The sequence below is a fragment of the Podarcis muralis genome, chromosome 4 (assembly GCF_964188315.1).
Source record: "Podarcis muralis chromosome 4, rPodMur119.hap1.1, whole genome shotgun sequence".
In the NCBI taxonomy this organism is placed as follows: Eukaryota; Metazoa; Chordata; class Lepidosauria; order Squamata; family Lacertidae; genus Podarcis; species Podarcis muralis.
Genome location: NC_135658.1, coordinates 59,901,595 through 59,919,153, shown reverse-complemented (window position 1 = coordinate 59,919,153; position 17,559 = coordinate 59,901,595). Strand labels below are relative to the sequence as shown.

Genomic DNA, 17,559 nt, shown 5'->3' with positions numbered 1-17,559 from the left:
TAATTGTAATAGCCGAACCTCTCTTCCTGAATGCTCAAAGCACTTCACATTCATTTTATCAGTAATTCTCACAGCAGGCCAATATTCTTATCCCCATGTGTGGAATACTGAAAAAGAGAGCAATTTATTTAATAAAGAAGGCCCTACAGTCATGTCTGCAAACATGCAGAGATACCTGGTGGCCACCCACCAAGGAGTAATGATGGTGTGAAGAATTTTGCCCTCTATGGAGTGCTATGCAATGGCAGCCTCTCAGGAAAGATAATTGTAGCTCTGTCCACCCAGACGGACCATTTAGCTCCTTCCTGTCTCCCTGGAAGACAGTGAAAAGTCTTACTGCATTTCGGTATGCCTTTGGGGTCCTGTACATGCTTTACTCCTGATTCTTTGCTCTTTTATTGCAATGCTGCTTATGCTGTTGTCCTCTGCTACTGATTACTCTTCAATCTCAACTCCTGGCATGTTCTCTGGACCTGTCTTTGGTTTACCCTCTGATTCCCACTGCTGTTTGAACCTGACTCCTGGATTTTTCTCTGGTCTTGCTTTCTCATTTTGTCCTCTGATCTTAACTACTCAGCATTCTGGGCTCCTGGTTCCCGTCTCACTTCACTCCAGACTGCTTACCATGGCCAAACCCAACAGCTATTCAGCAACTCCCAGTATGTCACCTTTCCAAACATGGGAGCTCACTGGGAGGCAGCTGGGACTTCTGGCAAATAAATAGACTGCAGAGAAGAGAGTTGGGTAGGAATGCATCTCTTCCTAAGAATGTCAGTGGATAGAAGCAGACAAGGATAAGGCACTAGCCCCTTTAATAGCTGTTTAGAGCAGGGAATTTAAGCAGCTGCCTGACCAGAGGAGCCCTGTCCTCTTTTGTACTTTATCACTCTAGGAACAAATGTTTGTGCACTAAAGAGTGTTTTTCGTTGCTCCTTGTTTTTCCTCTGCATCCTGTTGACAGCATTCTGAATGCGGCTCAGCCATCAAGCTTCTAAGGCAGGGAGGCTGAAGTAAATTAATCACTAAAGGCTCATGAGGATAGAAGCAACTTGCTGTTGAAGGGGCATGGAGCAGATCTCCACAAAGTCCAATGCTGCTGCATGTGTATGGTGCATCTGGCCAATTAGAGGATTTCAGCAATGGAGGTGACAAGTAGTAAAGCCTAAATTGATCACTGCAGCAGTTCCATTCCTTTTTCCACAGAGGTGCTACATAAATGGCTTTTGGGTGCTTTAAAGTCCACCAAGTGTAACTTGCTACTGGTATTATAATTATAAGCAGTTTAAACTGTTGCACTGTCACAAGGATATGAATTGGCTGTTTTGGCAGATATATATTTTTTTAAAAAATAAAATGCTTCATCTGGTATGAATAGCTCAGGGATAGTCTCTGTCTCCTTATACTTTCATACAGCCCACATATTCTCAAAATGCCTACAGCCAAAACCACAGTAAGAAAAACTCCAAGAGGATGCAGAGATATCATTACAGTGGAAACACTGACTTTATTGTGGCATTGTATTTTGCTTTTGAAATGTGGCCTATGAGGCAGACTCCCTTGGCAGGTTTAATTTTCTCACAGCCTGCAGCAATCTGTATGTGAAGTTTAACTTGCTTTTTGCCACATGCTGAAAAATGCATAGCAGACAGTTCATTTGCTCTTTTGAAAGTAAAGGAGCAACTGACTATCAATAATTTCTGGTGCAGTTTTGGCTCAGGATTCTAATTCCTTTATTACCTCTCTAGACTGCTAAACGAAACTTGATAATGTACAACCTCACCTCTGATCACAAGCACCCACAACTTCATATGAAGGATGAGAGTTGTGATGGGTACATATAGACATGTCATGTAGTGTGCAATGGGTGCTGTGTGAACATGTACTTAACCTTCTCAGGATGAGTTATATGACTTTTCTCTGTAGTTTTGCAACTTTGCATAGAAACTGGTTTTTAAAGGTATTTCACCCAGAGTACATTCCAAATGTCAGGTTCCCCACTCACTTTGACTGGAAGTCCCATCCTCTTTTGGAATTGCTTTAGGATCCTCCCCTAAAAGTGTTGTAACAAATGGTATGTACTATACTATTCTGCACTACAATGAACATGTCGCATAAAGCAGCCATAGATTATGACGTAGAAACTCCTCTCTCAGATGCCTCTGATTATGCAAAGAGGCTGCAAAACTTACTGAACAACTAGGACTTGAAGACACAGAACAAAACTGATGGACAGTGGATTCAGAGGAGATAAAAACATTCCACAAATCATAATCCACAAATACAGTGGTACCTCAGGTTACATATGCTTCAGGTTACATATGCTTCAGGTTACATACGCTTCAGGTTACAGACTCCGCTAACCCAGAAATAGTGCTTCAGGTTAAGAACTTTGCTTCAGGATGAGAACAGAAATTGTGCTCCAGTGACGCGGCAGCAGCAGGAGGCCCCATTAGCTAAAGTGGTGCTTCAGGTTAAGAACAGTTTCAGGTTAAGTACGGACCTCCGGAACGAATTAAATACTTAACCCGAGGTACCACTGTAGATTCATTGCAAGAAGATGTGGGGCTGGCCAATGGCTTAGGGAGGTTTAAGGCTGTTTAGACAAGTTCATGGGGAGCAGGTCTATCATGGCTATTAAGTATGGTGGCTGAATAGAATCTCCATGTTGACACGCAGTGTGGCCTTCAAATGCTGTTGGCTAGAGAACAAAAATGGTAGGGGGGATTTGTAGATTTCTTGGAAGCACCTTTCTGGCCGCTGTCAAAAGGAGCCTGATGCAGGAGGCCTTTGGGAATGTTCTCAAAGCAAAGAAACTGGGGAGGTACATGTGGGGGACACACTATTTTGGGATTGTAGATCTTCTTGAGGATACGCAATGTTGTTACATAATAAATATCATGATGGATAAATTTAATTTGCATATTGCTTTTGGTCTCTAATGTAGTTGATATAATTCCCTTTGGTAGACTCCGAATTTTACTTCAGGGAAGGGAAAAGGGATGCTTATTTTATCCCTCCTCATTGTATGGTGGTGGATAGTCTGCAGTTCCATGGGACTTAAGATCAGTCAGAAATTATAAAGTCAAACAGTCAGTTTTATTATGCTTTCCTTCCTCAGTGACAGAATTATATCAATATAGCTGAGAAATAAATGTGCTTTTTTGGTAATGGATTATATGCTGCTGCCAGTATAGATTTGAGATCTGCCTTTGATTCAGTCCCAAGGGATAGATTATAGGCTATATTATACATTTATTCTATTGATAAAAGGTTGCTTTATCTTATTATATACCTGTATGAGAAAACTATGAGTCTGGTGAGATGTGGGTTGGAGAGTAATTGAACCAGACCCATGTTCACCAGGGCGGTATACTTGTTTCTACATTATTTAATCTATACCAAAATGATATGATTGTAGCTTGCTTGTCACCTGGTTTTTACTCACTCAAATTGTCCAAGTCTAGAAGTCCTTCAATGTATTGTGCAGACAACACTAGTCTTCTGTCTCTAACTAAAGCAGTTCTGCAATTATGACTGTGTGCTTTTATGCCCTATTTGTACAGATAACTTGCTCTTAACTTTAGTAAAACGAAGATCATAGACATGTCTCCTTAAATGGGTTATTGGACAGCAGTCTGTATAACAAGTTAGGATGTTTAGATACTTACAATAGCAGATGGTATGGTGCGGCGACAATGTTCATCTCAACTCTGCTCTGTCATGCTGCTGTTTCTTAATGGGAGGTAGAGGGGTGAAGAGATGAGCTCAGCGAAGTGTAAAGGCAGCAAAATGCAGATGAAGTGGAGTATGGGTGGGCCTTCTGTCTCCCTTTTCATAGGACTAAACTAGTTTATAGAGTTTAGTCACCAATGCTAGAGCTGCACCCACTTCCTAGATGACATAAAAAAAATCTAATTAAGCAGACAGTCTGTCCCTTAATAGGCTCTTCCCAGCGGAAAGCAGGAGGAATAGCTCTGTTATACTACAAACTGATAAAAAGCAATACCAGAAAGTACTTGAATCATCTGTCTTCTATCTGAAAGGTCATATGATTTAATATTGCATGTTATTGTTACTTTACCTGCTTTGAGTCTGTGAGACAAGCAGTTGAAAATATTTTAAACAAATGAAGCCCACTCTTGCAGTTTTTTTTTTTTTTTTTACTATCAAGGAACTTTTCCTTATGCTGCTTTTAATTGAACAGGGTCGAAGATTTCTAGTTAAGATGGCGTCAGGTCAGAAAGTTGGCTCTGAAGCTCTGCAGATCACACAATTTTAATCAGGTTTTAATTGGTTTTAACTTGTGTCAAACCAATTATTTATCAATTGAACAGAGTCAGACATTAATTGCTTCTGATGGAAGGTGCAAATTAAGACAGAAAGTTTATTAGATGAGCCACTTGTGGAAATATGTTTGGCTCTTGAGGCCCTTCTATGCAACTGTGGTTAGAATTGGGGTTGCCAACCTGTTTTAACCAGTTGGTGCATTTGGAATTTGAGAAAGTGCTTTGGCCGCCAACCACAAAATGGCATGTCAAAACACAAAATGGCTGCTGTGTGGGGAAGGCATGACATGACACAAAATAGCTACCACATCTAAAAGAGCAGAAAAATAGCCAAAATCACAAAATGGTGTAGGCTGCCTCCCAATCAGCCTCCCATTAATGAAAACAAAGAAGGCACATCAGCCATCACCAAGCTTCCTAATAAACCATTTGCAACTCTCATTTTAGAATGGAAGGGAGAGTGGATGTCCAGTTCTAACATTCAATGAAATCTAGTGGCAGAGTCATTACAATATATTATATTGATCTAAAGTGGGCAAGTTTTAAAGTTTCAAAGAATTCTTAATCAGGTAGAAGGGTTTTTTTAATCATATTTGTCAGTTGCCTCATGAAGTCTCTCAGTGATATACAGTCAAACAATTAAAGCATCCAAGTTGGAGGCTTAAATGCTTCTGTTCATTGCCTGGAAATTCCTCATTTGTTTTGCTTCTGTTGGTGGCACTGGCAGCGCCAATCTTTTGTGATTAATGATGGAACACAAGACAGCATAAAAAGGAAAGTCCTCTTCATTGAGCTCTAGCAATTTGATATTTCAGTCTTCTGGTCTCAGTCGGATAGAACTGGGTCCATACACCTCATTGATCATAGTTCCCCATCAATATTTAGAAAAGTGTTCCTTCCAAAAGACACAGTTTTAATTCTAGTCATGTACAATACGGTTCTCCAGAAACTGTGGCTTAGCAACTTCCATTCGTTTCAATGAGACGTGGATGAGATTTCCATTCAGCAGAATCTGCATCTTATAACAATAAGCATGCATTTTCCTTTGGAATCAATAGTCATTGCTCAAGAAACAAAAGCTCTAGTCACAACTCAGCACCAACTGAAATGTGCTAATGTGTCTCTTTTACCTGCGTATTTATCTCAGAGATAGTCGTGCCTGTTTTGGTAAATCCCCAGAATCACATGTGAGAACAAACATGAAGATCTGCATACTCTGATGCTACCACTGGATGCTGCACATATTTGACCCTTCCTGGAATAATTGGGGCCCAGGATGCAAGATACTGGTCACAGTATCTATCTGTAAAATCTTCCCTTGGGATAGGATATATGTACATAAGGGTTTAGGTTTCCTCACAGTCCAGTTAGAAGTGTTCTGAAAGTAGAAGGTGATTGCACTTATGCAGTGATCTAAATTACAAATAAAACACTTCCCTTTTAGGGACTGAAAGGACACTGGCAGGGCATTCAATACTTGCAAGTTGTAAGTGGTGGTGGTGGCCGGGGGAGAAATTCAGTCAGTCTACATAATATGAACCCAATTAATGAAACAATATATGAACTGAAATGCAGCTATCTTAAAAATTCACATTTCTCTGAACTTTGTAAAGCAGTTTTCCAACCAAAAATAAGAGTACAAAATGCATATACTAAGGGGAATATTAATACTAATGCATATGTTACTGAAATGAAAATACAGAAATGCATTATATTAAAGGAAGTAGCTTATAAAACAGGTATGTTAGGCAAGATTGCACACAGAATTGTACAGTAGGAGACATGCACATTAAAATCCTGATGAATGTATAGTGGAAAGCTCTGCAATAGAGGGAGAGTCGCTTCCTTATTTTGTAAAGATATCACTTAACTGGTGGCTGCTTCCTGCTGAGCTAGCATGCCTCATGAATGGCATAATAAGTATCATCTGACAGCCCCACCAAAATGCTATTTGTAAGTATCTCACAAGTAAAAGGACTTACTTTAGGAATTGCACCATTTGATTGAGGGGGCGATAAACTGGCCGAACTTGAATGGGATACACTTCTTGTGACTCCTTACGGCTGTGAATGAAATTATTCAGATCTACAGTGTGGTGCTGTCCTTTCCAAGTGGTTCTGCAAGGCCTAATCATGAGCATTCCTCTGGTGACTGTCTAACCAGAGAGAGAGAGAAAGGGAAAGAAAATAATCAGAAGAATTATGTAGAATTAGGTAGAAAGGCGTGAGAGTTGAGACATTTTCTAGATCTAGGCCAAATGTGGGGAATCTTTGGCCCTCCAGATGTTCTTGAACTATAGCTCCCATCATTCCTGGCTATTGGCCATGCTTGCTAGGGCTCTTTATCTAGACCATCCCAGATGCTCAGAGAATAAAATTCAATTTCTTTTGAACATCATGTTCTATTTCACAACTGTTCTTAACTATAACTCTCAGTAAAATAACAAAAATGATACAATATTATTTATAAGCTGCCCACCTGACTGAGTTGTGCCAGCCACTCTGGACGCCTTCCAATAAATTAATCATCAAGCACAGTAAAGCATCAAACATTAAAAACTTCTCTAGACAGTACTGCCTTCAGATGTCTTCTAAACATAGTTGTTTATTTCCTTGACATCTGACGGGAGGGTGGGCACCACTACTGAGAAGCCGCTCTGCCTGGTTCCCTGTAACCTCGCAATGAGGGAACCACCAAAAGGCCCTCAGCACTGGATCTCAGAGTCTGGGGATGGAGATGCTCCTTCAGGTATACAGGACTGAAGCCATTTAGGATTTATTTATTTGTTACAGTAAGATACCATCCCTATAACTGAGTTCTCTGGGAAGTTTGCAGACCATTAAAAATGCAAAATACAATGCAGAATTTAAATGATAAAATCAAATGAAACAGATTACGAATAAATCAAATCAGCTAAAACCAATGCAAGCACAACAGCTAAAAACAATTTAAAACCAACATAAACCCAGGAAGGGGAATAACTTAGTGCAAAGTTCTAAAAGCACTAAAAGTGATCTACCACTATAATTAAAATTATGAGGCTTTGGAGAACAAAACGGTCTTCACTAAATCCGCCTAAAAAGCAATAGCACGAGCACCAGGTGTGGAATGCATTTTGTTGCAACATCAACACATTCCTTGTTGTCATCTTATTACCTCTGGCTATTTCTTCCATTCTAAGTCCTGGCAGTAAAAAAACACACACCATACTGTGTGCAGAGGATTCTGCTGGGGATTGTGGCTATTAGGTAGGTGCCATATCTTGCAGTAAGGACCAAATGGATACATTGCCACATCCTGAAATCTGACCTTGCCTTTTGATCCATCCCTATGGAAGGAAAAATGTCGTATTTTCAGTTTCTTGCTTCTTCTGCTATCCCCCAGAGCAAATGGATTATGTTGAAAGTTGACTGAACAAAGAGACACTTTGCTCACACCAATAAATTGTGTACATTCCATGAAAAGGAGTTGCGACAGAACAATGTAACATTGGTGTTTTTAGGACAGAAGTGATGGGATACAGTTACTTTTCTACAGCAGCAGAGCCTCAGATGTTTGTAGCACCTGATCTTTATGATTTGTGTTTTTGTACTGTAACTTCTCTGTCTTGTCTGAAGATGTTCCAAAGGTTGTTCCGCCTTTTGTTAATATTTGGGCAGCTTTGTACATTTTGGTAACATGAATCATGAATTTCTCAGAAGCTGATGGGACACTGTCATCATTCCTAGCCACCTTAGATAATGTCACTTATAACAGCAATCTTGAGCAATTGTACACAGTTCTCTGAGGCTTTGAATTCCTTACCTTTCAAACACTTTGATTTCTGAGCTATGCACATCACAGCAAAGCATCTCCAGGTGCCTCTGGGCTGATTCACATATATTCTCCCACACTCCTCTTTCTGAATGCATGATTTGCCACTGGAAAGGGTAGCGTGTGTGGTGAAGCTGGCACTGATTTCCTTTTTGGCAGAGCCTAAGAAGGAACTGGTCAGAGATCTGGATCCCATCTTTCCAGTATATAGAAATGAAATCCATACTCATCCTCTGTTGTCTCTTTACCGTCACCTCCACGCTACATGTTTTCCATATGAAGAACAGATTGTTTTAGCAAAAATCATGTGAAAAGATAATTGTTACGAAAGCACAACTGCAAAACATTTCTTTCAGAAGGGGTATATCTGCACAGCAAACATTCACTGGTTTCATACTACTTCATCTGTCATAGATGCCCCCAAAGGGTTGCTGAAAATTTTGTTAGGTCCCTGCCTGTTCTCACAGAATCACTGTTCCTGGAGCTCCTTGGCAAGAGACAAGGCCTATTAAACCAGGTAAGTCTGTAATTTAGCTATGTTCTAAGTGTAGCTTTCAATGAGATGTTTTGATAGCAGCTTCACATCATTTGTACAAGCTTTCCTTTACCAATGCTACTTTCCTTAGCACAAAAACATCTTACGCTAGTTCCTCACAGGTGGAACTGTTGGTTCATTCAATAGCAGTTAAAGGCGTATTCTCAAATCCTTGGCAATCATATACAAGGTGTGCAGATAAATACTGCTTCTAACAGAATGTTATAATCCCTAGGCTCCAGGCCTTGGTTAGCTTTCACACAAATTAAGCCCTTGTTGCAGGTCTTCCCGCCCCTCTGAGATTCATCCTCCTCAGCCTGCACACAACATTGTTTCCACAGTACGTCCCCAGTTTCTCAGACAGAAAACACTGTGGAATTAAGGTTGAAAATTGTTTTCTGGCATGCTTCCTAGGCTTTTAACAATTGCCTGACCTATAGAAATTTGTTTGTAGAGGAGGGAAAGTTCTGTTGCACAGCTGAAAGTTTTTGCCCTAGTGGAACTACATTGTTGGATCCCACATACTGTACATATATACCTGTAACTCAGGATAATATGTCATGTGTCTGAAGTAGACTATACTCCCCCAAGCTTGTTCCATAATACATTTGCTAGTCTTTAAGATGCCACAAGACTCTTTTTGTTGCTTCTGCTGCAAGAGATGGTAGCAGGGTTACTCCGGAGGGGGGAGCACTACATTATTGTTACATTTGCTAGCCTGTGTCAACAGGTCCTACATAGATTTCATGTGTGACGTTGGAATTCATTGAAAATGTGTGGCCCAGTTTCCAGGAAAGGCAATGCTGAAGAAGTTAGCAGCAGCAGGACATTCCTGGACTTCTCAAATGATATTTTGCACTGCAGCAGATACCAAACTACCAGCATAATGCAAGGAGAGGGTTGGGCGGGCGGGCTAAGGATCACCTCTTCCTATCAAAAGGGATAAGGATGCAAGAATGCGGCATCATATAATCCTGATATTTCGGGGTTCTTAAATGCATGGAGAACCTCCATATATACAAAAGGCTTCCTGCCTGAAACTGTTGCTTTCCAGCTTATAGAAGACCACTGAATTGGCAACTGGGGGACCAGCAGGAAGAGCTGGTATGTTTATTCTCAATGTGTCCCCCCCACCCCCCAGTGTTTACTTGAACTAGCCATGTAACACAAGCATAGGGCTTTGGTGTGAAGTGGATAGAGAAAAGCAAAGTGGGTATCAGAACAGGGTTCAGAGAAGCTTGTGGCGGTGCAGAAGGAAGAGAGCACACTATGGAACACAAGGTGAGGAAAAAAGGGAGTTAATAGAGAGCTGGTTGCAAAGAAAACAGGGAGTTGGAACGGTAAGCAAAAACACTAACTTATTGTTATCAGAACAATGTAGCTTTCTTGAGCAAATGGGAAAGTGGTGCAATCCTGCTGTCCTTGGGTAAAATGGAGATGAAGAAAATTCTAAGCTCAAGGAAAAGTGATTGGAATACAAACATGATTTACCTAGATAAGAACAATAGAGGTTACACGCTTTTATGCTAAATAATGCATGAGGAAATGTGTTGTGGTTTAATGAGTGAAAAGGGATAGCTTAATAGCCTGAGAGCAGCTAAACTTTACTACAGCTCCAATAAATAATGTTTTATGCATATATATTTTTTAGATTAAGTAAAATGTTTCCAGGAGTGGGGGAATAGTGACAGCCTTAAGTGCAGGAAAGAAACAAAAAAGTGTAATCTTAATTTCACTGGGATAGTTCTCCTTTCAAGCTACTTTTTTAAAAAAGCTATCACATGGGATCTTTTCTTTCACCTCCCAGCCTCTCATCTTCAGAGACCAACATTTCCCTGCCTCCCACCCAAGGTCCCTCTATCAACCATCTACTACCCCATGAGTGCACAATCCTTGGACCCTAATAAAGGCCTAAAGCAGAGAACACAAAAGAAGAAAGAAAAGAAACAGAAATGGGGGGGGGGGGAGAGAGAAAGAAGCAAGAAGAAGACAGGAAAAGGAAAAGAAAGAAAATAAAAAAGAAACAATAAAAAATAAAAGAGATTTCTGAATTTCTATCTGCCAGTTACATAATTAAAAAATATTATTTAAGACATTCACTCCATAACATTCTTCTCTACTTTCTGTTAAACAATATTTCTTTTAAATCCAAGTATATCAAAATCATTCATTTTCTTTTCCCACAAAAATTCAAAGAGGAGATCCCAAATAGTTATTATTAGTAGTAAATGTCAACTGTTTGTTTCTTTTATATCAACTTTGCCTCTAGTAATTCCCACAAACATGTCTTCATATTGAGTAATAGTAAATTCATCCATCCGTATCCATGTTAAAAGTCTAACCACTGTGATCACATATTGAAATTATATTCCATCATTCTTTTCTTGTTATATATCCTTTACTTCACACCCATATCAGTATAATCAAATTCCATTTCCTGTTGTATTTCCATTTCCTGTTGTGTTAACCATAGTTTATTGTACATTTTAAATATGAATGTTTATATGTTAATGGGACTGTTTGTTTGTTGTGTGTTGTTATTATTGTGCAGTTCAATTACTGTGCATTTTAATGGTGTTGTAAAATAGTTTTTTATATTTTGTAAATCACTTCAAAGTCTTAACATTAAGTGTTATATAAATTAATAAATAAGAACTAGCACTCCAAGAATTGGGTTGGCTGTTACCAAACACATTGATAATAAATGCAAACTCAAAGTTCTACTTGGAATAATGTCTGATTCTCATTTACTATGAGTTAAAGTGAAATGACTTGGACTCCAGCTCTAGTTTTGATTGACATTTGTGTTGTACTGTAATGACAGCAATGACTGAAATAATTACTTGATCTGTGTGGAGATCAACTAGTTCATTAACTGCAGCTCAATAATGTTGGTTTTAACTTGGTTTCAACTGACCCTGAACAATTTGTAGTAATTCTCAGTCTCGTTATTCTGAAGTATTACTACTGAAGTAAATTTAACTTGTATGAAGTAGCTTCAGGATTGTGGCAAGTTGTAATATGTTAACAGTGCATTACAACTGTTTGACTTGTGCTAGTTTATGTAGTTAAAACACATGAGTTTCTGTGGCACATGATATTTGGTGAAAGCAAGTACTTATTTCCCCCCTGATCACTAGTTCACATGCATCCTTTCCCTGTGTCACACAATCCAGTGTTTCTTACTACCAATGGCAAATATTACTTTATTCTGTATAAAGAATGCTATTTCACCATCATCTCTAAATAAACACATCATTCTCCATTTGGTGGGAGGGGCACAGTTTAGAAGATATGGTTTCACCTTGCCTTGCAAGGGACCTTTCATGTAGCCACTTCAGGGTATGGCATTTGGGGGAAATGATGTGCCAAGTGCCCAGCCTGAAGTCAACTGGGCATGCTGTCTATATGTGCATGTAGGGTTCCAATGTTCTCAGGGACATTTGCTGAAGTGGAAGCCTGTGTGTGGCAGATGTAGATGAAAGTGGCATGTCCAACTTTTCTGTACAGAGGGAGAGCAACCTGGCCTCATCCACTGACCAGAGTAGGTCACATCCATACCTTACATACTTCTGAGAGAGCTACAGCATCCTTAAAAAATTAGTTAACAGTATTCTTTGGGGGGAAGCCATGTGCTTTAGCTGTGTGCTAAATGTGCTTTAAATGTATAGTGTGGGTGTGACCAAAGTCACTGCAGGAAGTTTTCTTCCACCCTCCCTGTGAGAAAGGACAGCCTGGTCTAACTGCCTGTTGTGCTGGGACTGCAGAGCTGAAGGGCAGCACATTCTGGTCTCTGTCCTCAGCCAGGGGGCCAGGGGCCACTGGGAGACTGTCTCCCTTCCTTCCCAGGAAAAACATAATAGCATGGGGAAAACCAGTCTGGCCTCATTCACTGACCACAGAAGAAGCATCTGCAGGGAATTTCCTTCCCCACTCCCTGCCAGAAAAAAACACTTGGCTCCAACCAAGGCTGAAGCTGAAGGGCAGCACACACTGGCCTCTGCTACGATCCAGAATCACTGGGAGAGCCTCCCTGGAACAGCATCATTGCAAAGGGGACCAACCTGTGGCAGGGCTCCTATTTCCTCCCTCCTTGCCAGAAAGAGCAATTACTAGAACTTTTGTGGACTCAGATGCCAACTCTGTGCCCCATATCTACTCTGGAAGCCCTATTACAGGACTTAAAAATGCTTTCCACAACATCAGGAGCTTATTCCCTTGCTCATCTTCCAAAATGATAGATGTCTGCATCTGCCAGCAACGTCGTTCTATCTATGGCCAATATCTATGCAAAAGTATGAATGGATACAAAACTGACATCGGAAAAAGACATTTCAGCTTCCGAGGATCCTAAAGGTGGTCATCATCAGAAAGGGATTACAACTCCCATCAGCTCCAACCAGCACGGAAAAGGCTAGAGATCATGGGAATTCAGCTCTGCCTGTCTACAATCTCCACCCCCTCCCCGTCAAGTAGTTATGTACCTGCAAATCATCATGCATCATCCATCGAAGGCTCATACCACATTGGTTGGCCTTTAAAGTGCCACAATTACAGCTTGTGCCTCAGTTTATTTCCTCCTTCTCCTTCCCAGCCCCCCTTTCCCCCTTTTGTACCCCATGTTTTGTAAGCCTGGGAGCAAAGTCCCTGCTATGATTGATCACTTTGTGTGTGTGTGTGTGTGTGTGTGTGTGTGTGTGTGTGTGTCGTCTGGATTAAAATACAAATGAACAAATCTCTTCTTCTTTTTCAGTTAATGAAACGGAAAAGACCAGCCCCCTGTGCCATATTGTCACCGGCACCTTCCCTCTCTCTCTCTCCCTCGCAGGCGCGTCCTACATTCGCCTCCCTCCCCTTCATTCTAATCTCCCCTCAGTAAGAGACGCATTTCTTCTTTCTGCGCCACGGCTTGCGTATCTTTTGCACGTAAACAGGCACGACTCCAGCGCCACCGCCACCCCGGGGTCCCCCTTGCTCTTGGCCCTCAGCACCCTTCCTTCCCGAATCCCAACACGTCGATAAAAGAAAAGGGTGGCTGTGGGTGGGGGGTGAAGGGGAACACGCGGGCCTTCTCCGCGCTCCGCCCGCTGCGTTCCTCGGCGCGGCAGGTGGCGAGGCGCGTCGTGCGAACCTCCCCCGCCGCCTTCTCCGCCGCTGTGACCGCACAATGCCGAGCTGTGGCGTTTCGGGGCGGCTGCGGGAAGCGGCGGGGCGCAGGGCGGCAGCGGTCCAGAAGCGCGCGCGAGCAGCTCGGCCTGTCAGCCCTCGTCGCAGCGAGCAGTATCGGGAGCAGAGCAGAGGCAGGCGGCGGGAAGCAGCGCCGCTCGGTGGAGGCGCGAAGCCAGCCCGGAGCCCCTCCTCCCTCCGCCGCCGCCGCCGCGGCTCCTCCTCCTCCTCCTCCTCCTCCCTCCCCTGCCCAGAGCCAGCAGCCGGGATCTCAGTATTATGGCATCGAGGAGAATGGAGACCAAACCCGTCATAACGTGTCTGAAAACCCTCCTCATCATCTACTCCTTCGTTTTCTGGGTGAGTGTCCCCCGCCATGGAAACAAAGCCCCACACTGGAAGCAGCCCCGAGAGGCTGGGCGAGGGGTTGGGGGGCGCCGGGGGCGGCAATTAATCCCCTCGCCTTGCGCCCCGGGAGGGTGTGTGTGTATGTGTGTCCTCTTTGGTAAACGGGGGAAGATAACGGTGCGTTGCAAAGGGAGCTGCAGCGGCTCATGTTGCTGCGCAAACGGCGCCTTGCCTGGGGAGATTTTGCAGCGCGAGTCGCGCTGCCCTCCGTGCTCGGCTCCTGGTTTATCATTGACTGGCTTTCTAATGGAGGAAGGGATTTGAGGATTGTGCCTGATTTGCACCACCAGCACCTCTTTCAAACATAAAAGAGCTCCTTCGGAAGCAGCTTCAGGAAGAAAGTTGCCGGCCTCGGCGAGCTTCACGCATTGCATTTTATTTCTCTTTCTGTGATACGATATACCCCCCACTTTTTCCCGATGGTCTCGCAATAGCACCTTCGCCTTGAAAGGTTGTAATAGAGCCATTCGTAATCAATCTGCTGTCCTGACAGAGGGCTGGCCAACACGGTCATGTCGTTGCAGTAGAGAATCGTTATATGAATGTACCTCTGCCTGGATTTTTTTGGGAGCGTTTTGCGTCTTAACCACCTCACAGTGATATTTCTCTCATTCTCTCTCTCTCTCTCTCTCTCTCTCTCTCTCTCTCTCTCTCTCTCTCTCACACACACACACACACACACGCATGCATATGCGCAGGACAGAAGGGCATTTATTGCAGGAAGCTAGATACATTTTAGGGCGTTTGGACCACTCAAAATGACTTTTAAATTGCAACCTGCCTCCTAGATGGATGAATCTGGTAGTAAGAATAAAGAGAACTGTGGTGTTTATGAATGAGGCAATCGGTGCATCATGCATGAACACACAGGGAAGTCAGTAGCTTAAAACACAACCCTGTTATATATTATATGATATATGAATTCTCTACCAGCCAGTATGTGTGGGAAGTATGATTGACAGCTCACTGATGAAGCTATTGTAAGAGTAAAAAACAACATATATCTGTCTATATCTATATCTATATCCTGCATTAAAATAAATTGCAGCCTTTAAAAAAAAAGAAGAAGAAGGGGAAAAAAGAAGGTTGTTGTCTCCATGGCTTTGCCTTTGTATATACTGCAGGCAGCTCTCCTAACTATTCAGCACTGCCCACTCCCATATTATATTTGGATAAATGCCACCTGCATTTAGTGAGATCAACTTTTATTGCTGTGCTCCTCGTTCACAGTAGTGGTTGTCAATGTAGCTGTTGGCACATACAGCATATGCAAAATAGAGAATCAGCATCATATGCTTTAGAAAGTGAGTTTTGCATGCTAGAACATTTTGCTTGAAAGTGTAATATTTCCCCCTGATTTGTCCTTTCGTCTCCTTCCACTGGAACAACACAGCTACCCACAGTAATAAAGCATTGAAATACACATTTTATTGTTCTTAAATCACAGTAATAAAAATAGATGTTGTGGTTTACAGTACTGAAATGCTAGCGCATGCTCGACAAAGGAAGCTTATGGATGTAGTCAGCTGTGCTTGTCAGCACACATGTGGAAGCAAACTCCACTGAAGTCAGTGGGGATTACTTGCATGTAAATGTGTTTGGAATCAAGGGGCTAGAAGAATGTAACATGTAAGGCTTGCTTCAGTTTTGCTGATGGGAGTATAAGGTTGTACAGCTATTACGTGTTATCCACTATTGGTTTCAAGAGACTTTCCTGCCGATTATCCATACCGTGTACTGTGTTAGCTGGGCATAGTTTTGTATGGGAGGTGTCCTCTACAGTAACATTCCAATTGTGGATTGCCCTCCCTCAAAAAATTCAACTGGTGCTGATTCTGAAAGGTTTTAGCTACCAGTTAAAAACATGTTTGTTCATTTAGGTGTTCGGTTAAATTGGTTGTGGAGTGGAATAGCCTATCCTCTCCTCATCAGACTTGTTCATTTATTATACCGGTACTTGATTATGGACTTAACGTTATATAAGGTTTTTATGTATTTGTTTAATTTTATTGTGATTTGTTTTTATACTTTGTACCTCATTATGGGATTGTTTTGAATGAAGTGCAATCGGGAAATACTTTAAATAAATAGATAAACAGTGTATGATGTATATTTTACTATTTTGAGGGCTGGTGATTCTAGTTCTAATTTTTCCCTTCAAGCTGACGTCAGGCATTGCTTGCAACAGCTTTGAGGGAGTGCGGGGGTGGGGTGGGGGAATATCTTCCACTGCTCATTGCTAGTGTAATAATATTACTACTTTATTAGTATGATCAGTGTGATCTGTGACCCAGATACAATAAAGAGGCATTGGGTAACACAAGCCCTGAATTTTCAAACGGCGTCTGGGGAATGACATTTTCTTAGTAACCTGGTATGTTGTTCAGAAGATGACAGACATCAACAGCATATCATGTTGTGACAATGATTTGCTGATTAAAAACACTTCAGTGGTATATAATGACAATACAATATAATGGCCCGCTGGCCTTAATCTGCATGTCTACCATGCAATATACTAAAACAAGCTAGTCACTTCATACTGAGGAAAGCTGATTGCGCATTATCATTTTAATAGCTCTGTCATATGGAATGCGGTGATGAGATGTAAAACATCCTTCTGCCTAAGCTCTGTTAAGCAAATCATTTTTCCAGTACCAGCATTATCATTTAACCTGGAGGACAGCTCCCAGTGAACACAGTGCTTTTATAACTTACATCTGTTTGTTTCGTTTTTAAAGCACTTTATTTTGTAGGACTGCTTTCTTATGTAGACTTACTTGGAGTACGACCGACTGGATTGAGCAGACATACTTCTGAGTAAAGATGCATAGGATTGGGCGGCAGGTCCTTCTCCAGTGAATGCACACATCCAGCTCTTTTCACAGCTCTCTCCTTACCCCTTCATTGCTGGTACTGTTCAAGTAAGGTTTGTGCTGTCTCCCAAAAGAAAAACAATACAGCTTTAAGAGGAAGGAAAACACTGTTATCCCCTTATGCCTACAAATGATTCCTCTTGTGCAAGGCTGAGGTATAAGAATCCAGAGACTTTGCAGTGTTGCATTTGGAAACAAGGATTTTTTTTTTTTAATGCTCACTGTTATTCCTTCAATATTGTTAGGAAATCACTTGGTGTTATCTGTGCAAATGTTGGCTTCCTGCAGATGATTAGAGAATCTTGTTCTCTGGCTAAAGAGAGGATTTGTGCCTTGAAGTCTGTCTAACTAGTTCTTTTCATAAGCAATAATCCCAGGATAATAAAAAATGTTTACACACTGTGGGACACTATAGGACACACTATAGGACCAAAACAAACAGGCATTTTTAAAAGGATGGTAAGGAGGCATTAGT

The 17,559-nt window shown here is 41.7% G+C and overlaps 1 protein-coding gene and 1 long non-coding RNA gene across 2 annotated transcripts in view; one reads left to right on the top strand and one right to left on the bottom strand.

Moving 5' to 3' along the window:
- Positions 1 to 18: 18 nt before the first annotated feature.
- Positions 19 to 6,594, bottom strand: LOC114596180 (uncharacterized). Its single transcript, XR_003706443.2, has 3 exons — positions 6,269 to 6,594; positions 3,669 to 3,891; positions 19 to 107 (listed from the first exon to the last, which is right to left on the bottom strand). It is a non-coding gene; the product is annotated as an uncharacterized LOC114596180 (long non-coding RNA).
- Positions 6,595 to 13,870: 7,276 nt separating this feature from the next.
- Positions 13,871 to 17,559, top strand: part of TSPAN7 (tetraspanin 7) — a 73,407-nt gene continuing 69,718 nt past the window's right edge. The window contains exon 1 of the mRNA XM_028727411.2: positions 13,871 to 14,160. Within this exon, the coding sequence (XP_028583244.1) occupies positions 14,080 to 14,160 (81 nt within the window). The 5' untranslated portion in view covers positions 13,871 to 14,079. The remainder of the gene's footprint in view (positions 14,161 to 17,559) is intronic.